The sequence below is a fragment of the Thamnophis sirtalis genome, unplaced genomic scaffold (assembly GCF_051295495.1).
Source record: "Thamnophis sirtalis isolate CommonGarterSnake01/CBP01778 unplaced genomic scaffold, rThaSir2_p1.2 scaffold_6, whole genome shotgun sequence".
In the NCBI taxonomy this organism is placed as follows: Eukaryota; Metazoa; Chordata; class Lepidosauria; order Squamata; family Natricidae; genus Thamnophis; species Thamnophis sirtalis.
The window spans coordinates 134,681,675-134,704,405 of record NW_028261386.1 but is presented as its reverse complement, the minus strand read 5'-3'; the positions used below and the strand labels follow the sequence as shown (position 1 = coordinate 134,704,405).

At 41.0% G+C, this 22,731-nt stretch overlaps 2 protein-coding genes across 3 annotated transcripts in view; one reads left to right on the top strand and one right to left on the bottom strand.

The window, feature by feature from the left end:
- Nucleotides 1-1,503: 1,503 nt before the first annotated feature.
- Nucleotides 1,504-9,664, bottom strand: ACP1 (acid phosphatase 1). 2 transcript variants are annotated; one of them, XM_087718999.1, is made up of 6 exons: nt 9,517-9,664; nt 5,429-5,502; nt 5,241-5,354; nt 3,612-3,673; nt 1,886-1,991; nt 1,504-1,777 (listed from the first exon to the last, which is right to left on the bottom strand). In XM_087718999.1, the coding sequence occupies exons 1-6, from the start codon at nt 9,557-9,559 to the stop codon at nt 1,700-1,702; spliced, it is 477 nt and encodes a 158-aa protein (XP_087575125.1). In that variant the 5' UTR covers nt 9,560-9,664; the 3' UTR covers nt 1,504-1,699. The 2 variants fall into 2 exon arrangements, with proteins under 2 accessions (XP_087575125.1, XP_087575127.1); XM_087719001.1 differs by lacking the exon at nt 5,241-5,354 and adding an exon at nt 5,070-5,183.
- Nucleotides 9,665-9,887: 223 nt separating this feature from the next.
- SH3YL1 (SH3 and SYLF domain containing 1) overlaps nt 9,888-22,731 on the top strand; it is a 29,765-nt gene continuing 16,921 nt past the window's right edge. Inside the window, exons 1-4 of the mRNA XM_014071780.2 lie at nt 9,888-10,036; nt 17,479-17,589; nt 20,391-20,504; nt 21,247-21,311. Coding sequence (XP_013927255.2) covers nt 10,036; nt 17,479-17,589; nt 20,391-20,504; nt 21,247-21,311 — 291 coding nt within the window. The 5' untranslated portion in view covers nt 9,888-10,035. The remainder of the gene's footprint in view (nt 10,037-17,478; nt 17,590-20,390; nt 20,505-21,246; nt 21,312-22,731) is intronic.

The following is a 22,731-nucleotide window of genomic DNA, read 5'->3' as shown; positions in this document are numbered from 1 at the left end:
GAAAAGAAAAAAAAAACACTAGTTAATAATAGCAACAGGAAACAGACCTCTGTGCCATATTTACACATTTACACTCCAAGATTTTTTATGTATCTTCAATACATACAGTCCTTGACTTATGACCACAATTGAGCCCCAAAGTGAGTTTTGGCCCATTTTACAACCTCTTGCCAAAGTTGTTAAATGAATCACTGCAATTGCCAATCACCGGACCATAGGATGCTGCAAGGTCATAGGTATGAAAAACAGTCATACGTCACTTTTTTTCAGTGCTGCCATAACTTCAAATGGTCGCTTAACGACTTATGACCCGTGTCTCAAGTTAGAGCCACTGCAGTCACATGATCAAAATTCAAGTTCCTTCCACCTCCCCATCTCTCTCTCTCTCTCTCTCCTGCCTCCATCTATGACTTCAAATGCCAGGGAATGGGGCAGGACAAAGCAGTCAGCCCGCTGCCCCCCCCCCCCAGCGCCGAACACCCTGGAAACTTCCACAATGCGACACAAAGCAGCTGCCCCATCAGAACTTCCAAATGCCCAGGAGACTCCCCCTCACCCCACGGACCCATTTCCACTGAAGACGATCTCCTCTAGGAACGCATGCTCGATGGTTTTAATCCAGGAAAGTCAACCCGAAACGTCTTAAAATTATTAAATTTATGAGGCATGCCCAGTCGGACTCTTTGCAGGGGGAAAAAGGGGGTGGGAAAATGCTAAAGGCTGCCAAAACTTTTGCTTTTAGAATTGAGGATGCTTTGCACAGCCTTGGGAAATTGTGCTCTGTTCACAAAGATGGGGCAAATCCCCCCCCCCCCGTACACACACCAGTGCTTCAGCCATGCCCAGGAGCATGGAGAAAGGGGCATTTTAAGGTATTCTCATTGAGCTGCTGCCTTTAGCATTTTTCTGATTTTTTCATAAAGTGCCAGGCTAGTGAAGGTCAGTTAGCATGGGCTGGGCTGGGCTGGGCGGGGCGGGGCAGGGCAGGGCCGGGCCGGGACGGGCAGGGCCGGGAGCTGGGTTGGAGCTTCCCAAGCATCCAGAGTTGATGATGGGAGGGCTGCTTTATGCGTCACCATGAAGCTTCCCAGATGTTTTGTTCTTTCTGAGTGTCGCACTGTTTCACTGCACGGCCAACTACAGCTTCTTTCCCTGGCCTCCGTGCATCTGCGCCATGCCACAGCACCCCCACAACTTGTGTGTGGCCTGTGCCAGGCACTCCCCAGAGACCTCCCCCCTCCTGAGGCATCCCGTACTTAACAACCTGCATGGTCGCTTAACACCCATGCCTGGGAAAGCCATGATGGTTCTAAAGTTGAGTCAGGTCATGTGGTGATCCACTTAATGACCACAACGTAAGAACTTAATTAACAACTTAATTTCCAGGCTCAATTGTGGTCACAAGTCAAGGATATCTGTATATGGAATAACACATGTTTATCCACTTAGTTTAGTACCAACAGGATTTTTTTTCTTACATACCAGCACAATATTCATTCATCGTATAATTGATAAGATCAAATTTAATTAAAAAAAATATTCTCAAATAATGTACTGTATACCCATTTGGTATATTACAAAAATTAAAATTAAGAATGCACAAATGTATCTATTTTAGAGGCACACTACCATAGTTTAATGTTAATTGAGATTTTGCACTAATGTCGTAGAATTATTTACGTTCAGAAACATAACCACATCAATGAGGTTTTTCCAAAAATTCTTTACAGCATCTGAGACATTGCTGATAAACAGTTTCAAAATCTTCATCATTTCCCTGGAGTTGGAAAGGAAAGAAAAGAGAGAGAAAATATAGAATCCCAAATTACAATTTTTTTCCTTACAAATAAAAATAATTAAGTAGATTAAATGAGAAAACACTTACATAATATGGATCTTCAATAATAAGCTGTTTCTCTGGATCATAACTACCAAGGAGTTCAATTTTAGCTTTGCAATTTTTAATTTGATTGGATTTTCTTCTCAAGTCACTAAAAAGATCAGTTAACTTTTCATTATTATTAAGTAAAGCATATATTTTTAATCAGTATTGCTGTATATAAAAGAAACATCTGCTTTTTGGAACGGTATAATTGACTCGGCTAATAACAAAGGCATCTATTCACAATGAGATCTACAGTGAGGAACTTTCTATGGCTTTCAAGCATTTTGCAAAGTAGAAATGGAAATGTGTTTGTAATTCATTTTGAAAGAAAAATTGGGGGGAAAGCAACAAATATCTTAGTTTTACTCTCAGCCACTAAAATGGGATGAAAAATCACATGGAAAAACGCTGCTGCATCTTCCTTCGGGTACCTGCCAGTAGGAAATGGCTAACCTCTTGCAACTATCCAAAAAGGATAATTGTCAGAATGGCTCATTTAAAGTAGGCAAGCCCTAATCAATTCATGATCCAGCCCTTGGCTTGATGTAAGAGAGAGAATCCTAAAGCAAGGGGAAATGCATGAATTGTACAGGGACGTTGCAATTAAGGGATGTCAGTCTGTCTGTCTGTCAAATATAGAATGGCAATCAAAGTTCTGGAGATGAAGCAATGGAGCTGCATGATGACTTTTCCCCACAGCCAAGTTAAAGCACTTATCCCCAGGACCTCTGACTACTGTATTGGCTGCACCTCTCCTACCACAGGGATAATTCTCCCAAACGGCTATGACCTCATTTTGCCCTGTGCACGACACACGTTAAGGAGAGGGACAAGGAGATTCCCCCAGCTTTCTTTCCTTCCTGATCCATCAAGCGTCACCAACTCTGAGGAGAACATTTACTACTCCTTCGTGAGGGATGGGACCGAGGAGGAAGTGAGCTCTAACAGATGCCCAGGCTGCTGGATTTAGCGATCTGTTAAAATCCACTCTGACTTTGTGCATCGCACAAGTCTGTTCACAGAGGCTTCTTCTACTGGATGTGGATTTAAAGCTCAGAGAGCGCCAAAGCAGTTGCTGCTGACAGGCATGGCCGAAGGGCAGCGCCCTATAATAAAGTGGGAGAGAGGGAATTGGTCAACTTCGTTTGAACTAATCAAGGCCTCTCTGCCTGGAGAACTGGTCGGGGAAAGGGGAGAGCCTGTGTGAATACACTGGACTTCCCTGCTGTTCAAAATTAAAACATCTGACATTGCTCAAATATTGGGGGGGGGGGAGACAGAGCGTGCTTGTGCCAGCTAAAGTGACTCATAGATGCTGGGTTTCACATGACTGCGGCTCCAGCAGAATTGCCAGGGAAACTGAACCCCCTGTAAAACTGTCCCAGTATGCAACCAGCTTCGTGGGGAAAATGCTACTACTTAAAACTGGAATCCGAGGACCACTTGAAGCTCTCCCAACAAGACGAAGGTAACATGAGAGACACCGCAGACAAAAGGGGCTGCTGAGAGATACTGTGTCTCAGGGCTTTGGATGTAAAGGAAGAGCCCTGTTTTTCACACTTTCATGTTCCATTCTAATATGTTTGTACATTTTAAATAATCTTACATGCGTCTGTCTAGAAGGAGGAATGTTGAATTTCACAAGGGTTCCCTTTAAGTGATGTGAAGGGAGTATGCTAGGATATGCAAACAGTTATTAGCAAAAATCATAGCTTTTACCACTTACTGTAAGTTGCTTTCATCCATGCAAAGAATATAATCAAATGTCAGGAAATCATCTTTCGTAATCTAAAATTCAAAAGATATTTTTAACGTTTAAGTAAATAAAAAATAAGATTATTTATGAATAGTTAAAAATGCAATTGATTGCTATTTTAACAAAGAAGCCATGTTTTGTGTTTGCTCAAGAAAGCCAGCCAGAAAGAACCAAAGATTCCAGTACAATTTATAAAAACCGGTAACTATTGTTCTTTTGGCGAATATAATAATGTCCTCCAAACATCCACAACAAATAATTGCATACAGCTCCTAATCACAAGCTCTTGATGAAAAGAATCTGACAACCTCCTTTAATGGTGAGTACAGTGACACCTCAATTCGGTGGACTTTGTTAGAATGGACTCCATGTCGAATATATTTCCAATAAAGGCAAATAAAGCCATCTGTGTGATGACACGATGTTTGCTATAGAACCAGCTTTGCTCCATTACATTAGCCCATCCCGCTCCTCAGGTAGGGGAGATATGCTGCAGTCTCGGTGGGGTCTACGAAGAAAGCCTTCTCTGCCGCTGCGCCCGCCCCTCGCTCACAGAGGCCAGCCCCCATGCTCCTGTCCTTCCACAAAGGGGTCAAAACCTGGCTATGTGGCCTTTGGGGGAAGCACAGAGGGCCATGCAACCATGAGGACAGGCTACCTGCCTGTATTAACTAATGCTGCTTGGAGAATGGCGCGAGGCAGCTTCAGTAGGAAGGCTATGCCTCAGGTAGGCTGGCCATATGCATCAGCAGCTGAAGAAAAACAGTGGTTAAGTGTGATGCTTTGTACATGCGAGTGGATCCCATAGCCAGCCATGGCCTCCCTGGCTGTAGCAGGTTTGCACTCAATAGCTGACTAGGTAGGCAGCTGAGATGCAGAGGAGATCATGGGGGAGTTGCAGAGCTCCTGTGATCGTAACTGAAGGTCCTGTGCCCAAATTTTGTTCATGTGGCTGTCCTTTCATATAGCACCATCCTAGGTTGAGAACTATCCTTATAAAGTACTTTGTATAAAGTAGAATATAATTCAGTTTTCATGATTACATATTGTATACAATTTAAAATCTGATTAATAAAAAAATCCCATTAAAATTTTTGAAATTCATTTTTTTAAAAATCATTAACTTTTAATCTGTGCCTGGATGCCATCTTATTCACCATGTGCAAACTCAAGCATGGATGTGTCCAAGCTGAGGAGATGGCCAATGACATTGCCAGTAAGGATCAAAGCCCCATGTTGAGAGGTGAATCAGGTTACAGTGTTATCAGTATCTATAGTTTCACTTTTACAAAGATGTTGCACTGGTTATTCAGTATATAATGCTTTATCCACCCTTTCACAGAACACAAAACAGTTGTGGCATACAGGTATGCCCGTGTTTTCTGCAAACACATGCACTCAATCACACACATAGACACATCTTTCTACCTGTCGTGCTTTATGAGCTGTTTCAATTTCATGATTTCTCAGACAGTTTAAAGCCCTTGGATCTGGATAGTGTCCCACATTCCAGTCAGAAACAGCACCACTGTCTATTATCCACTGCAAACAATAAGAACACAGATAGACACGCATTTAAAAAGAATACGGGTACAGTACCTGCCTGGCAATATGATTCATACTTATGCCATGTTTTCTCATGCAATTCTGGCCTCGATAATCTGGAGGATTTCCTATTTCATACGTAGAGGTTGCTGCACTGTCTATCCTCCACTACAGAAAAACAAAGCAATTTATTTAAATAATGCTAGCAGAAAAAAGCTTGGAGTAATTAAAATCAAGTTTACCTTGTTTTCAAGGTTTTCTTCAGTTACAAGTTTTCTAAAAACAGCTTCAGCTATGGGAGACCGGCAAATATTCCCTGTAGAAATAAAGATTCAGTCCAGTGATTCTAAAATACAATTTTACATATATTTTAAAAAACATAAGTAATCATGAGACATATGTAGGCTTTTAGCCTTTTGGCTTTGGCTAAAAGCAAATCTAATCTCTCCTGGCCTTCTTTTCCAATTATGTCTTCCTTTTCTAATGTAGGGAATATTTAATTAATTTATACAGTGCATTCAGAAAGTACTCAGACCTCCTTCACTTTTGTCAATTTTGTTATGCTGCAGCCTGATTCTAAACTTGTTGAAATTCATTATTTTCCAATAATCTGTCCTTAGTATCCCGTAATGACAAAGTGAAAACAGAATTTTAGAAATGTCTGTAAATTTATTAAAAATTAAAAAGCTGAAATATCACCCTGGCATAAATATTCATACCCTTTGTAACAACATTTGAAATTTAGCTCTGGTGCTTCTCATTTCTCTTGATCGTTGCTGACATGGTTCTAAACTTTTATTAGCGTCCACCTTTGATAAATTAAATTGATTAGACATGATTTGGCAAGGCACGGACCTCTCTATAGCAGCCCTCACAAGGGACATACTGTAGGACAGCAGCGGCCATGAGATCAAAGGAACTGCCTGCAGAGCTCAGAGACAGGATTATTGCAAGGCACAGATCTGGGTAAGGCTACAATAAAATTTCTGCTGGAATGAAGGCTCCTCGGAGCCCAGGGGGCCTCCATAATTCTCAAATGGAAGAGATTTGGAGCAACCAGAACTCTTCTAAGAGCTGGTGGCAGGGTCAAATTGAGAAATCAGGGGAGAAGGGCCTTAGCAAGAGAAATGACTGAGCTCCAGAGATTCTGTGTGGAGATGGGACAGAGTTCCAGAAGGACAACCTTCTGCAGCTGGATCACTGCAGCTCTCCACTGATCTGGGCTTTGTGGCAGAGTGACTAGCCAGGAGCCTCTCCTCAGTACAAGACACATGAAAACCTGCTTGGTGTCTTTTTAAAGAAAGACCTGAAGGACCCTCACACTCTTGAGGAACAAGATTCTTTGTCCGTTGAAACCAAGATTGAACTGTTTGACCTCATTTCTAAACATTATGTCGGGAAGAAACCGGGCACCACTTATCACCTGCCCAATATAACCCCAACATGAAGCATGGTGGCAGTGGCAGCATCAGGCTGTGGGGGTATTTTGCATCAGCAGGGACTGGGTGATTGGTCAGGGTTGAGAGAAAGCTGAATGGAGCAAAGTACAAGGATATCCTCAATGGAAACCTGTTCCAGAGCACTCAGGACCTCAGAATTTATTTATTAAATTTATTTATTAAATATATTTATATAATGGGCTGAAGGTTCACTTTCCAACATGACAACATTCCTAAGCACAGAGCCAAGAGAAGACAGGAGTAGTTTAGGGACAACTCTGTGAATGGCTGACCTGAACCCTATTGACCATCTCTGTAGGTCGCCACCTAACCTGACTGAGCTTGAAAGGATTTCAAGGAAGAATGGCAGAATATCCCCCATCCCAGGTCTGCAAAGCTTGTCGCGTCATACCCAAAGATTCGAGGCTGTAATTGCTGCCAAAGGTGCTTCAACAAAGTACTGAGGGAAGGGTGTCCTATAGGGTATTCTGTCCTACATTATCTGGTTTCAAAAGTTTATAAAATTACTAGGACAGTACTTTTAAAATTAGTTAGTAGATCTGGTTGTACTTAGTAGAGAATAGGTGCAACTAAAAAAGTGCTGATCAAATTTAATTCACTTACTGGAATCACACAGCACCTTAAACTATAGGTTATTTGCTGGTTTTATGACAAATTATTCAAGCTCATACTAGGCTTGCTAAATGTTATGGTACTTAGTATATAAAATAACCCACTGGGGCTTATTCAGTAAGTTTACACATAATATAAACCAAACCATTGCAGTACCTCATTCTCTGTTCTGCAAATATTCAAAGGGAAGTTAAATAGAGTTGTGACTATATAGAAACTTACTTGCATGTTCTTTAATGCAATTATCAGAAATTAAATGAGTCACGACTCTCCTGTCATGATAACAGAAATTTGAGCCTTAACCTCTACAGACTATTCTGATAGCAAATTCTACTGAATTTAACATGATCAATCTTGCATAAGATTATCTGTATCTAATTTTCTGCAGATTAGGGTAACAGATCACCAAAACCATGGTGCACCAACAAGACAAATTGAATAGAGAACATTTTAATAAAGTCTTCACAGTACAGGTAAATATTTCAAGCAACACAATGGCTTCTGAAATGGTCACTAGTGAATTCTTTTGAGTCCCGGAACTGCACTCTAACAATCAGAAATTTATAGTAATAAAGTCCCCAGAAAGTAATTCTGAGTAGTGGTAGCTATAGCAAATCATAATCATGTCAAAATACCGACACATACTGTGTATGGTAGGATCACCATGTAAATGCTGCGATACTTTGGTCCCAGCATCTGATTCAAATACGCATATACATTTGAAGGAGGATATCATCATGCACACTTTATCACTTGCTTCCAATGCCCCCACTCCAGATGCTCATTATTCTGAGTTGTGGATTAAAGAATTATCAGAATGCAGATGTCTCTGCATTCTGCTTCACCTTTCCATGTATATGAAGTTATATTTTAAGACACTTAAAATGGGTTCAAAGCGGCATTTGCAAAGATGATTAAACTAACATCTACCATGATTGCTAGTATTACCAAGAATCAGTTAAAATATCGACTGAGGAACCTTTATTCTGTCAATTTATGTGCATATTAAGGTTTCTTTTTGTAGCAGTTATATATTTGTTATAAAAGTAATCATATATGTAGGCATAAGTAAACATGCTTTTAGGCAGCACATATTAGGCATTTTAAAATTTTTCTTTAAAACACTGATTGGTGTATCTTCTTTAACAGTTCCGGTTTACAGCTGTCTCATGTTTCACTGCCTCATTTGTGAATGACAGGAGCCCCATTTGTACAAACCCAAACAAGAAATAGAAATTGTTTATAGTATGAATTAAATCCTATTTGCTGTATTTTTTGTTTTTTTTTAAAAATCCAAGTCACTTGTTTCAATTAATGGATGACTGGTGTCCTTCAGTATATGCCATAGCTGCCTTAAGGAATCAATCATCCAGCTTTAAAAAAAAAGAATAGCAAAAGGGGAGAGAAGTGTATACATAGCATGCAAGCAGAGTCATTTTCATATTGCTTATCGTTATTCACCGCGTCCCAAATTAACTGGAAAAGGGGGAGAAAGTAAGATTTAAAAAATACGAAGTGGGTAGAATTATGAAGCTAATGGACTAAAACGTGTCTGATTTCACCAGTAGGGAAGCCATCCAAAGGAAACACTCCAGTCACAAGTAGAGTCTCACCTCCGCAGAAACGGTGCAAAACTTTGCTGGCCAAAATAAACAGCTGACCCCCCTCCCGCCCTTGCAGTTATTTCCCCCCCCCCCCGGGGACCGCAGGGCCTGCAGACGGAGCCTCGGGGCTCAGAAAGGGCAGCCCTCCCTTCCGCTGCTGGGCGACGGGCAAAGGCCGGAGACGGAGGCAAAAGGGGCAAAAGGGGCAACTGGGGGGAAACGCGAGGGAGGAGCGGCGAAGAGACGAGGGACGAGGGACGGGGAACGTGGGCAAGGGAAAACAACGGTCCTTGGGAGCAGCCGTGGGGGGGGGGAGGGGAAGTAGCAAGTTAAAATCCTTTCAATTTCTAATCTTTCCTTTCTCGTCTCCTTTTTATTCCCCGTGTTAAATAGAACGTCCTTTCCTGGCCAGGCGTGGCTGTGCGCACAAGGGACTCGTCTCTGGCGCAGATGCCCTCGGGGGCCATGAAGAGGCAAGATGCGTTCACCCAGGACCCCTCAGGGACAACAGGCTTCATGGCAGCCATCGCGGGGCACAAATAAAAACGAAAGGAAAGGCCAATAGCTAGTGCCCCCCCCCCACCTTCTTTTTCCTGCCAGCCGAGGCGCCCCCCCCACCGCCCTTCCCCTGAGGAAAGCGGCCCACTCACTCACCCAGACACACGAATAAAACGGACTTCGCCTGCCCCGCCGCCATGGCCGCCCAAAGGCCCCCCCCCGAGGCCACGAGCGGAGCAGAAGCCGACGGCGCTCCTCTCGAACTGACGCAAAGCCTCTTTTCGCCGCTTTACGGCAACGGCCGGGTCCGTCTTCGCCCATTGCCTGGATATTAATTTAAGATGTCAGAACCGGAGACATCTGGTGGCCTCTTTGGATAGGGGATACGTAGAATTTCAAAACAGGAGCCCGAGATATTAGCAAAATGCCCGTCAACCCGCCCGGTTTCCTTCCCTCGTTTTCCCCCCTCTAAAAATCAGGCACTCGGGAAGACAGCTATTCCCCCCCCCCCGCCCTCCCAAATGCACCTGCTTCAGGTGAGCCTCCTCCGCGGTCGCCTCCGCCTCGCCCAGCCGAAGGGCTCCTCCTCCGGTGGGGATGTGAGCGTGTCGCTCCTCTCGCGCGGCTGAGCCTTTGAGCCGAGGGGAGCTTTTCCAACCAGGGACGCCCGGCAGAAGTGAGTAGATGCGGATGCTGATCTGCGAAGGGTTTTTCATCCACTGGGATTCCGAGAAAGGCTGCGGGGTTAAGTGCGGGAGGCTCTGCCTGCGTTTCTTCCTTGTGTTGCAGAGACCCCTCCAGGGAACGCCTCGGGGGTCAGAAATCTTCTTATTTGACTGTAATGAATAGGTTTTTATACAGTATAGATGCATTGAGCATTGAGCTTGCAACCAACGTGTGGGGAAGATAGACCTACGCCAGCTAAAACGGAAGGCTTTATGCATCTCCTTCATAATCTTTGAGATTAAAGACGTGGCTTCTTTATTCGAATGACGATAAAGGGATAAAAACCCAATGAATGTATATTTCAAGGACTCTTGACACACATATGGTCATTTCATGTGGCTTTTTTTCAGGATGGGGATGTGACTTTGTTTGTGTTGTCTGACTTCCTAGTTTAGCCTGTGTAGCCCTTGTTCTTCCCGATACTCTCCCATCCAGATACCCATCACGCCCAACCGTGCTTGAGCGATGAGTAACCCAGGCAGCGCAAACCCTGTGCTGCCACCTGTGGAGGCCAAATTATGTTTGGTTTACTCTTGTTGTGACCAGTGGAAGGGCGCACAGGCAGACCGATTTCTCCCCCTGGTGATTTATGTGGTTTTTTTCTTTTAAATGTTGGGAAGTAGTTTTATGGGCAGGCAGGTGTAAAAGGAGGAAGCGTCTGCAGTCTGGAAAGATACTAATAGATCTCTAATTTTGGGATATTGGAAACTAACGCTGCTCTCCTAAATACCTAAAAAGAAGAACCATGAATGGAATTTTATAATCAAAATATAGTTTTGGAAGCACCCGAGAGTTACTACAATAAATGTTACAACTGAACTGTAATCTAGGGCAGTATCTTCTTTGTGCTAAAGGGAGGGGTTTTTTTTGCCAGAAATTGTGGCAAAAGCAGTGCCAGAAACATTACCTAAATAGTATCCAAGTAGTACCCAAAGTACTACTTTTCAATAGTAACTGAAAACTTCTCACTTTATAATATTAACTATCAATTCCCAAACACATCAGCAGAAGAGACCACGAAACATCACATTAATTACCTAGTAATTACAAGTAGCCCTAAACATTCTTATGGTTAGTAAATGGATAAAGTATTCTTGACACTTGAAAATCCAGATAGACAGTAAGCCCTTGCTCCATTTTTTCTTTCCGTGTTTGTTTCAGGCAGTGAATGGAGGGCAGACTAATAGAAACCACAAGAACAGGCTTTTTCTAAATGCCATGCAGTTCTTTAAATAAACTATTCTCCATTATAAGTTGCTGCATAGACAAAACTAAGGTGAACTTGGCATGGTGGGATTTCATATATCCTTGCCAAAAAGCAGGTCTGGAAGATCTCTTAATATCCCTTTTTTAGTCTTCCCAGTAGTTGAATATTTAAAAAAAGATTAAGAATAAAGGATTCAAGATATTGCTTTTTTGCTTCAGAAAAGAAAAGAAGAGGAAGAGAATATATCTAAAAATTGGTTGGATCTGGATAAGGGTACTGCGGGGGGGGGGATGGGGGATATCTCCCAATGTATCCTTTTAGAAGAGGCAGCTTAGAAGAGGCTCAAAACTCTGCTGGAGATTCCTCCATTCTTCCTGGTCACATGACCCAAGGAGTTGATATTAAGACACTTTCAAGTTTTCCAAGTTGGTTACTTATTTATAGGCTCCAGGCATCTTATTAATTTAAGCTGCAACTGTTTATTACAAGAGAGAGCGATAACCCTTCACCCACACACTAGAAGAAGGGGCCAACTCCACAAAACTGAATTGAACTGTTACATCATTTATGCTTTGACTATAGTCTTTTTAGATTACTACATGAGGTTAATCTCATGAAGATAGTTGAAGAGTTAAATTTAATTTTAATATATAATTAGCCTTAGCCTAGGCAGAGTAAAACTCTGTTCTCCAGATACCTAGCCTTTGTTTAGGAATTGGCTTCTGAGCAGAAGACTCATGACTACAATGGAAAGATTTCATTAATTTATAGCAGACAAGCAGGAAGCCATCTGTATACAATACATTTATCTGTTGTAACACATAGAAGCAAAAGCTCTTCTTTTTAAGTTTATGGGTTTAAATTCTATTTCCTCGTGCCTTTCTGAGTTAGTGGAAGCTATTAAAACTTATTTTTGTTCAAGTAACTTTTTCCTAATTTGGAAGCTGCTGGTAGCTTCGGTTTTTTATGATTCTGTGGATATCTGTGGAGATTCTCAGTCTCATCCAGGTCCTGGTTGTCCCAAAGGTGCTTTTTTTCGAGACCCAACTGGACTTTCTGGTTTTTCTTTGAAGACGTTTCTCTTCTCATCCAAGAAGCTTCTTCAGCTAAGCGTCTTCAAAGAAAAACCAGAAAGTCCAGTTGCCTCTCGAAAAAAAGCACCTTTGTGGCAATTCTGTGGATAATTTTAGCAGGGGATATATCTATGAGTAGCATATCATTTTTAATTTCACACGACTGCATTAACTACCAGTTAAATTTTAGGACCAAAAAGTTTAAGATCATTGTTCTACTTTTAACTATTAAAGTCCTGAATATACTTTGCGCTTGTAATATCTTTTGATTTTCTTCAGCTACTTAGGCTGACTGGGAATTCCCCAACACACACATACCCCCCCCCCCACACACACACAAGTTAAAGAAATTTCAAGGTAGATCTTCCTTTAAAGTTGTATTGATTTTTTTCCCTTAGGAAAAACCATTCAGCTGCTCCTTTTACCTTGTGTAGTTCACACACAGGTGCAGTAATTGTGCAAATGTTTCCACCTTTTCTCTACTGTTTGATCTGCTTGAATATTACAACAGATGTGGACCAAATATATTAATGTAAATACGTTCACAGTAAAAATAAAAATTGAAAGGGGGGGGAGGGGATTGGATAAGGAAGTAGTTAACCACTTGTTGCAAAGAACTGGTCGATGAATTGTAGCCCTGGAATAAGGTCATTTCCCCCCCATTTTCTGCAGATTCCTTTTATCCTACATCCCAATTATTTCAGATGATGCTCATTCTTTCATAGCAATAGCAATAGCAATAGCAGTAGACTTATATACCGCTTCATAGGCCTTTCAGGCCTCTCTAAGCGGTTTACAGAGAGTCAGCATATTGCCCCCAACAATCTGGGTCCTCATTTCACCCACCTCGGAAGGATGGAAGGCTGAGTCAACCCTGAGCCGGTGAGATTTGAACCGCTGACCTGCTGATCTAGCAGTAGCCTGCAGTGCTGCATTTAACCACTGCCCAGAGAGATGCCCAGGGTTAGATGGAATGAACAAAACCAAGTCTTTTAGTTTCTGAAAGCAGAATTATTTAGCTACGATTGGATGATAAATTGTATTAATACGTTCAGTAAACTTTCAGATTCTAATAATCATCTTCGATATTAGGAAGTCTTTATGAATATCTCAAATAACCTAGCATCCCCCTCATTGTTGGTAAATATATGGATGAATTGCAATTTTAAAAAAATGGACATGGTCTTTTGAGCACAGAGAAAGCAAGCGGTAGAAGCATACGCTAATAGAATGAGTGTTTCTGAGACTTCTCAAATTTTCTTTCTACAACCAATGGGAACAGGATTATCAATAGAATGTGGGTAGAGAGAATTGCACAGTGCAGAAGGGCTGTGCTGCTTTGGCTATACATTTAAATCAACAAATAGTTAACGGATATTATTCATTAAAGAAAGATATGCAAAGGGTATGTGAGCTTTGGGGTGTTTATTGTTATTTCTGGTGTTTCATCGTCTTTTTGAAAACGTCTGCAAAAGGGAGATTAATGTTATTAACAACAGCAAGACAACTAGTCGCATGACTAGTGATGGCAATCCTGGAGGATCTTATTGTCATTAGCAAGGATCCCACAGGTTATTAAGCAAGGACCTCGTATGAATGCAGTCTGGGAAAGCTCATCCCAGACATGCAGGCCTGTGGGTGCTACAAGGTGCAAATTGGTAGCCGCCAAAAGTGTGGGCACCACAGGGTATGGGTGGGTAAGATCCCCACGGGGCTCCTCAGGAGGAAAAGCAGCAGGATTGTGAGTAACTTAAAACCTGCTACCAGCTTCTGCTTTGAAGTTTCTCTTTGACTTTGCTCATGATAAACTGGCATGGAAGGTTACGCCTGGTGATCACGTGACCATGGGACACTGCAACCCTTATGAATGTCAGCCAAGAGCCTGAATTGCAATCACGAGACTGCTGGAACTCTGCAAGAGTCACAACCTCAATTGTTGGTTGTAAGTTCCACTTGTTCGGTGTCAATGTAACTCTGATTGCTGAATGAATGGTTGTAACTTGAGGACTACTTTATACTACGATGGTTCCCAACTTATGGTTCATGGATTGTCTATTTTGTGTGGAGGTATTGCAAATGGTCAATGGGGAAAATGATATAATAGTTATACACTGTGATTTCCTGGACTTATTGTATTTGATGTATGGCAGTACATTGTGAATGGCAGTATTTCACGGGGTGCCTCGGGTGTTGGGTCTGAGCTCCCGCTTTACAACCCTGTGATCCCTTAATTCAGGGTAGAATCGGAGAAAGTGGACGGAGCTAAACATGCTGGATACCCTTCCTGACACCTGGCAATATCACAGCACCTATTTTTTTCTTTGGCCCCTGGGAGAGAAATATCTGGCACTGCCTATAATTGAACTCTCAATCTTCCAAGGAGGAGGCAAAAGTCTTTAGGCCATTAGGCCACCGCATCGCTCCCACTAGGCCACCACATCATTCAGAAGTTTGAATCTTCTATATATTATTGAAGTAAATTTAACTTATTTGATGCCGATTTGTAGGAGCAGTTTTATTTGTATTTTTAATACTGTCGGTATATTGCTTTTTTCTAATCATGTCTTGCACCATGTATTTGTTTAATTATAATGCAAGGCAAAAATTCTTGTGAGATGACATCTCTTTCTCTCTTTCCCTCCCTCCCTCCTTCCTTTATCTATCTCATCTCTTTCTTAAGAGTTTCTCAAATCTCATACTTTCCAAAGCAGTGTATTCATTCTGTACTGTAAATTAGAATTAAGTATGTGAAAATGTGGCTAATCCCATGTGATCCCTCTCTCTGGATCAAACACTGATTGTAAACCCATTAAGACAAAAACTGGCCTTTTGTAGTAAAAGGATAATAATATAAGAAAATGTTCCTGAAATATTTCCACCTCCTACCCTATTTCCATTTTTTATAATTTATTTATTAATCCAACTTGTGTGGCAGCTCATGTCACCGAAAGCAACCCAGTAGTACACAATAATATTTGCCCTCTGATCAAATATTGACACATGAGGCGGCTGCAAGCTTTTGTTATGAAATAGTCCTTACAGCTATGATAGATACTGGAGCTTTTGAAATTGATATTGCCTGATGTGAAGAACCCAAATGTTTATTTTAATGCTTCGATGTTAAATCTGTTTAATATAAAAATTGAACAAGTTGTATTTAAATTTCATTTTGTTTTTCGATTAGAAACCCCCAGGAGTCATACAATTTTGACAGTGTTTAATTGAAAAAACACATAATATATACATATATGTAAATACCTCTCTCTCTCTCTCTCTCTCTCTCTCTCTCTCTCTCTCTCTCTCTCTCTCTCTCTCTCTCTCTCTCTCTCTCTCTCTTTCAGAGGGGGGGACAGCTCAGTATTTAATTGTAGCTTTTATAAGTAAATATACATTGCAATTCAAATGGTTATTTCTCTCTTAAGTTGCAGTAGTCTATTCATTAGTACAAGTTCTTGAAAATATCATAACAGATCCTTAAATATTTGTAGAATTTAATGGGATCATTACAATTTACAACATAACTTCATTTATTTCACTAGGATTAGTTTTATGAGAAAAAGAGCATTTTCAGAATAAACACAGTGAGTGATTAGTTATATTGTTAACTATAAACTGAGTTTTCTTTAAAGTTTTAAATCTTTTGCCGCATTAAGGTTTCCTGTTCATGATCATCTTTCTCAAATTAATAGCTGGGAAGTAAGCATTTCAAAATCATCAGACAGTAAATTTCCTTGCTGAAACGGAACAACTGCTTTTCTATTTCCTGCTACATTTTTCTCTTGATAGTTGGTGGAATTAAATTAGACCAATCACTTATTGATTTTAAAATAAACTTCAGAGGGTATGTAGTGGAAAAAGATTATCATTTACCCCTAACCCGTCACTTCAATATCAATAAATATTCCTGTGTTAAGATTTTACTTTATTTATTTCAATCTATAACTATCTATATAGTTACCAACCTCAAATATATGACTCAGGGCAGCTCATCACATTTTAAAAAATAACAGAAAACAAGGATTAAAAACAATTAAAAACAATAGAAAAGCCATATAACGAAATCTATAGCTGAGGTATTCCAATATCCATCAACAATTGTACAATTACTGCACTGGGTATATGTATGTACGTGGTATGTATGGGTGTATGTATTTATTTATTTAATTTTTATCTCGCCTTTACTATTTTTTTTTTATGCTTAAGGCAGTAGAAGTACCTAACTCTCCTTCCTCCCCCTATTTTCCTCACCACAACAGCCTTATGAGGAGGTGGGCTGGGTGGAGAGAGAGGCTCAGATTCTCCTATCTAGCTTTCGTGCCTAAGACGAGACTGGAACTCATCATCTCCTGGTTTCTAGCCTGGAGCCTTCACTACTAGACCGCACTGGTTCTCTTTACCACACTTCCAAGGTGAAACCACGTTTCAAGGCCTTGTGGGGAGCCAGCAAGGTCAGCCTTATGGTCTGTGAAAATCTCCGTGAGGGACGGGAGGAGAAGGACCTTGGCAGCAGTCAGAGCAACGGCACCTGGGTTTTCGGAAGCAATGTGGCGGAGGCCTAAAAAAAGAATCCTCCCTGACTTCTTGGACTGTAAAGGTGGGTGGATGAGGGAGATGTACTTTCAGGCCCCCCCAAGATGCTGCTACTGTAACTTTACAATAAACATGCTGTCAATGTTCACGGTTAGTGCTTCCCTCTCTGGACTACTTCAAAGGCCTGGAGGTCGAAGCTGATCTGACCGTTGAGGAATGATGCTCCAAAGGGAGGGAGCCGTGGCGTAAAGAGCGTTTCTTTCCAGCCAGACAACATTCCCCAGCTGACAGGTTGCAAAACATCCCCGTCCCAGGTGAGCTGAAGGACCGGTGGACGTCATTGGAAAGAAATTGTCCCTCGGTTCCTCATTCCGTGCAAGGCCAAAGGTTCACCTGAGTTCTGCCATTATTACGCAGGTATCGAAGGGAATTGTAACAGCAACACGGAATACGACTAAGTTGAGAGTTATGGTCCAATCAAGTCTTACAAACCATTGGAAAAACTGAAAGATGGTCTCGGCTTCTCTTGTCAACGTTATACTATTATAATGTCCTTTTATATTTATTTTTTTTGTCTTCTAGTGAACAATCCCATACCTTCCAATTTGAAATCGGAAGCCAAAAAGGCAGCTAAAATTTTAAGAGAATTTACTGAAATAACCTCCAGGAATGGTCCTGACAAGCTCATACCTGGTAAAGAGAGAGATTTTCATTTCTATATGTTATGGAAGCCTTGTTCTGCCTTGAGTTATGATTTCCTTTCTCTTTTTTAAAGTACCTCTAAAGCAGGGACGTGCAGTCAGGGGAGGCAGAGCCTCACCACTGTCATCATGAAAAGAAAAGGAAATGTAAAAGGAAAAAGGCTGAGCTAGTTGCTCCCAGAGTCACCGTGGATGACTCTGCTTAGTGCTTAACTGTTTAAAAAAGCCTTTTAAAAAGCGCCCTCTACAGGAGGAGTCAGGAGAACCATGTGCCTCATTTAGTCTGAATTTAGGCATTTTATGATCACTCGAGTAGAGTTAAGCAAGGGTTAAAAGCCTAAAAATTCCTGACGTAGGTGAGGCACGTCGTTCTCCTGACTCCTCCTGTAGAGGGCGCTTTTTAAAAGGCTTTTTTAAACAGTTAAGCACTAAGCAGAGTCATCCACGGTGACTCTGGCAGGAACTAGCTCAGCCTTACCTCAGCTCTTGCCGTTTTCCTTTTACATTTTTTTTCCTTTTCATGATGACAAGCAAGAGCAGAGTTGAAATCCTCTCTGAAACAGCTGGAAAAGGTATGTGTGGGTCAGAGGGAGGGGGAGGAATTCAAATTTCATCCTCAAGTGTAGAACCCTCCCCAAATGTAGTTTGATTGCAGGCAGAGCCACATTGCCTTTTCAAACACACACACACACACACACACACACACACACACACACACACACACACACACACCCCTGGATAAAACTATATAAGCCCAGCTTCACTGACTACAAGTTTGAAAAGGCAACGTGGCTCCGCCTGCAATCTAAGGCTCGGATCGGCTCCAACTTCTGTTTTTGTGTTTGTTTGAGAGAGTGAGTGAGAGAGGGAAGGGGGTAGGAGAGATAGTCCAATCCAACTTCTCTGTGTGCGTGTGTCTGTTTGAGAGAGGGCGGAGGGAGGGAGGAAGGAGGAGGAGGGAGAAGAAAAGAATAAAGGAAACTTTTTCGCAAAGGAGAAAAACAAATGCTGTCGCTTTAAATCTGAACTGAGCATGCCCGGCTGTGGAATTCTGGGAGTTGAAGTCCACAAGTCTAAAAAAATTTGAAACCCGCCACTGTGTCAGTGCCTCACCAGCCGTAAACCTCACCGCACATCACTGCTCTAAAGCCTTGTCTTTGCCTGCTGAGTTTATTTGAAAAATTATTCTGTAAAGGCACGGATTCTGTATTTACGTTGGGAAATGGGTTATGAGCCTGTAAAAAGCATATGCTGTTATATTTTAAGGGGCCTGCTTTCTGTAAAACCTAAGATAGCAGTTAGTAGCCAATGGCAGTAGCACTAGATCAAGATGGGTTTTTGAAATGTTTTTGTAATCACACAGTGCTTTCTTTCAGATGGATTATAATGATAATATTTGAAACAATGTTTTGAAATAATATTGTGAAATAATATTTTTATGGCATATTTCCTTTCCTATTCCATTTGCCCTTAGAAATAATGTGTTCTAGAGGTCTAGTTTAAAAGACAACTGCTTCCCTGGCTGTCCTTCATTATTCAGATGGCATTCAGAATATTAATGATCATATACCTCATTGCTTCTTGTTCAAGAAGCAAAATGTTGTCTCAAAATATCTAGAAGAGAAAAATTTACACATCAGCAGTATTGTAATATTTTTATACCATCAACTAAAACCTACAAATAAATGGATTTTAGAGTTTGCCTTTTCTGCTTGATTTTTTGGTAATAAAAAACTACTTTTTTTGTCTCTTGGGGAAAATATATTTCTTTTAAAGACTGACTTCAAGCACGACAGTTGTGAGATCTTATCTTTTCCGTTTTGATTCTGATACAGTAGTAATTTCCACATCTTAGGATGGGAATTTAGAGTTAAATTTAGAGTTAAATTGGATTTAGTCCATATAAAATAAACAAATAAACGACTAATTTAATGGCATACTCTAATAAATCAATCTGAATCCAAAACTTATTTTTTCAATTAAATCAGAACCAAGTCTTTCTAAAGAGCTACAATAATCAAGACAGCTCTACATAAACTGAAAACCCAAATCAGTGTAAAATGACAAGGAATCATTCAATTGAGCTGACGGGTCTTTCTCAAGAATGCTGTAATAATTAGAGCTGTGTTGGTGCCTTAGATGCGAAGGCAGAGTGGCCTTCCAGAGAAGACCGGGGCAAGAGACTTGGCCGTACCTGCAACTGTTGAGAAGAAAGACAGGTTTCCCAGCCCCATTGACCCTGGGAGGAAAGTAGCTTTTTTTCAGGCACTTTGGTAGCTGTTTAAAGTAAAATCCCTCCATGCTCCCAGCACTCTCAGAGTTCTGTTTAATAAGGTTTGTTGAGATAGATTGAATGGAATTAAGACTATTACTAGAACCAAATCATTTTCAATTTAGAATCAATTCAACCCCACGTTGCTTGGTGTGGAGACTAACTCTAACAATTTCCTAATGAAAAAAACCAAAGAGGTTGGGCTCTTCACTGCTAACAGGAAGTCTGCAACTGGTTGTTAGCATAATAGCAGCATATTGTAATGGTCTGTGTGGGAATGACACTGGGGCACAGGGCGCTGAAACACGGCCAGCTCAACTGCCGAATCAAAGGCAGCTAAGCCTTTTAGCAGCAGGAATGTGGGTAGGGCTAGAGGCTCAGAAGAGACCCTCCCTGTTTTTGGGGGTAAAGGGGAAAATAAAGGGGGAGGAAAATAGTTTCAGACTTGGCAAGATTCTGTTAATGTAAACTTTCCATAAAAGTGCCTCTAATGCAATCTTTAATTGTATTGTTGCTTGCAGCCCACGTCATTGCCAAAGCAAAAGGCCTTGCAATCTTGTCTGTTATCAAAGCAGGATTCTTGGTAACAGCTCGAGGAGGCAGCGGGGTAGTTCTAGCTCGCCTGCCTAATGGAGGTAATTTTTTTTTCCTTTTCTAATTGAGTGCCCCAGACAAACCTTAACTACCTGCCCTTTCTTGTCCTTCCTCTTAAGAACATTAATAGGATGGTTACATCTTTGCATCCCCATGTGTCCGTTTACTTTCACAGTGTGCCACGTTCATACCTTTATGTCCCTTGTTGGACACAACTGGTTGCTTTTGATACTTTCACACTTTCCTGTGTCATTATCAGAAATACTCCTGGCACCACAACAGTCTCTTTCTGCTGTAGATGTGGAGTTAGACTTAGAATAACTTTATTGTCACTTTGAATGTACACTAGTTGGCAGACATCAAAATGAAATTTCATTGCATGCAGCTCTCAAAGAGTCACTACCTCCAATGTACTCTACGTAAACGTGACTAAATGAATAGATACAGAATTATTATGTATATGCTCCCATATGTGACATAGTTAGAAACAACACAGTCCAGTTCGGATGGTTACATGTACATGGCGAGTGAAAGAAATCTTGCGGGTTCACCAGACAGATGGGGCAGAGGGGACAAAGGTTTGGGCTTTGGGGAGGTGACTTTGCTTTCTACTATCTTCCGTACGTAGGTGAGGTTTCTTTCTTCTCTTGTTTTCAAGAGAACAAGAACCTCACTGCTGCATCCTTCTTGGAAACGGCTTCTATCATCTTTCAATTTTTACTGTTATCAAAACTAAGGAGTCCGCATAGTCACAAGGTTTCTCTCTCCAAATTACCTTCATAGGCTGGTCTGCTCCTTCTGCCATAGGAATTGCTGGCCTTGGTGGTGGATTTGAAATTGGTATTGAGGTGAGTATTGAGCTGTGATGTTACATTGAATAGTTCTAGAAATGACTAAAAAGGTGAGTCCAGGGAATTAGACAACAGTCTGAAATATTTGGTAATGTTTTAAAAGTCATGTAATATGTAAAACGCCAAAAGTAAACAGAGAGTCGTCCTTTATGATCAAAGGGAGCAGTTGTTTTCGGAGAGGATTTTCTCTAAATTTAGATTTAACTAGATTTACTAGATTTAATATGATCCAATAATGCTAAGAGATATTTTCTGGAATCCCATTTTTTTTTCTTTTTTGCCGAGGTGATTTAAGTTACTAGCTCTCGGTGTTAATAAGATCTTAGCCAAACGTACAGTATTTTTGCTTTTACGCTCATTTTCTTTCCATATTTATTTATATTTTCAAAACAATTCCATCAGAGTTTACTCTGCACTGATATACATTATGCCCTGGAAGAACGAATATTTACAGTGGATAGCAGCTTCATAGCTAGTAGTTTGCCAAACTCATTTATCCTGTTATGCAGATGTATTCTGCTTTATTTAAGAATTATATTCTAAGATGAAAATAAGAAAATAAAGTATCAAAGTTTGTGGATTAAAAGAGGAGCAGGGTACCTCTATATGATGATTAATTGATTTGGCTTCAGGATCCTGGGGTTTTGGTTCAGTTGTATTGCCCACATTTGCCTTTCAGTTGTCAATTATCAAAGCCAAGCAGTGAACTGAAGTAAATTGGTGGGGATGACACAACTATTCCTCTAGCTTTATCCATCCAGTATCCCACTATTACTGTTTTCTGGAAGGAAATAAAAGCTATGTGAGTTTTAAAATTAGAACATTAGAAAGTGAAGCTTCTTGGTCAGAAGTTTTTCTGAGTTGAAGACCGATGCCAAGGTCGCTAATAAAATGACAGACTAGGAAGGGAGAGTGGACCTTCTAGTCCAACCCCCGCTCAATCAGGAAAACCTCTACAATTTTAGACAAATTGTTGTCCAATCTCTTCTTAAAAACATGTAGTGTTGGAATACCCACAACTGGAGGTAAGTCATTCCACTGATTAATTGTTCTGTCGGGAAATTTCTCCTTAGTTCTTGGTTGGTTCTCCCCTTGTTTAATTTCTATCCCTTGCTTCTTGTCCTGCTTCGGTGCTTTGGAGATATGGTTGATACACCCACCCACCCCTCTTCTTTGTAGCAGCCCCTCAAATATTGGAACACGGCTATCGGTTTACCCCTAGTCCTTTTCAATTCCTGCAACCATTCTTCATATGTTTTAGCTTCCATCCCCCTTATCATCTTTATTGCTCTTCTCTGCACTCTTTCCAGAGTCTCAACATCTTTTTTAATGTTGTGGTGACCAAAACTGAATGCAATTTTCCAAGTGTGGCCTTACCAAGGCATTATAAAGTGATTCTAACACTTCACGTGATCTT

Bases quoted from the DNA above. Each gene is read 5' to 3' on its own strand.
- ACP1 (XM_087718999.1), bottom strand. From the start codon at position 9,559: ATGGCGGCGGGGCAGGCGAAGTCCGTTTTATTCGTGTGTCTGG. The intron at 3,674-5,240 runs GTACTGTACCCG...TTTGAATTTTAG, and splicing joins TGAATCATATTGCCAGGCAG to ATTACGAAAGATGATTTCCT. The intron at 1,992-3,611 runs GTAAGTGGTAAA...TGATCTTTTTAG, and splicing joins ATGGATGAAAGCAACTTACA to TGACTTGAGAAGAAAATCCA.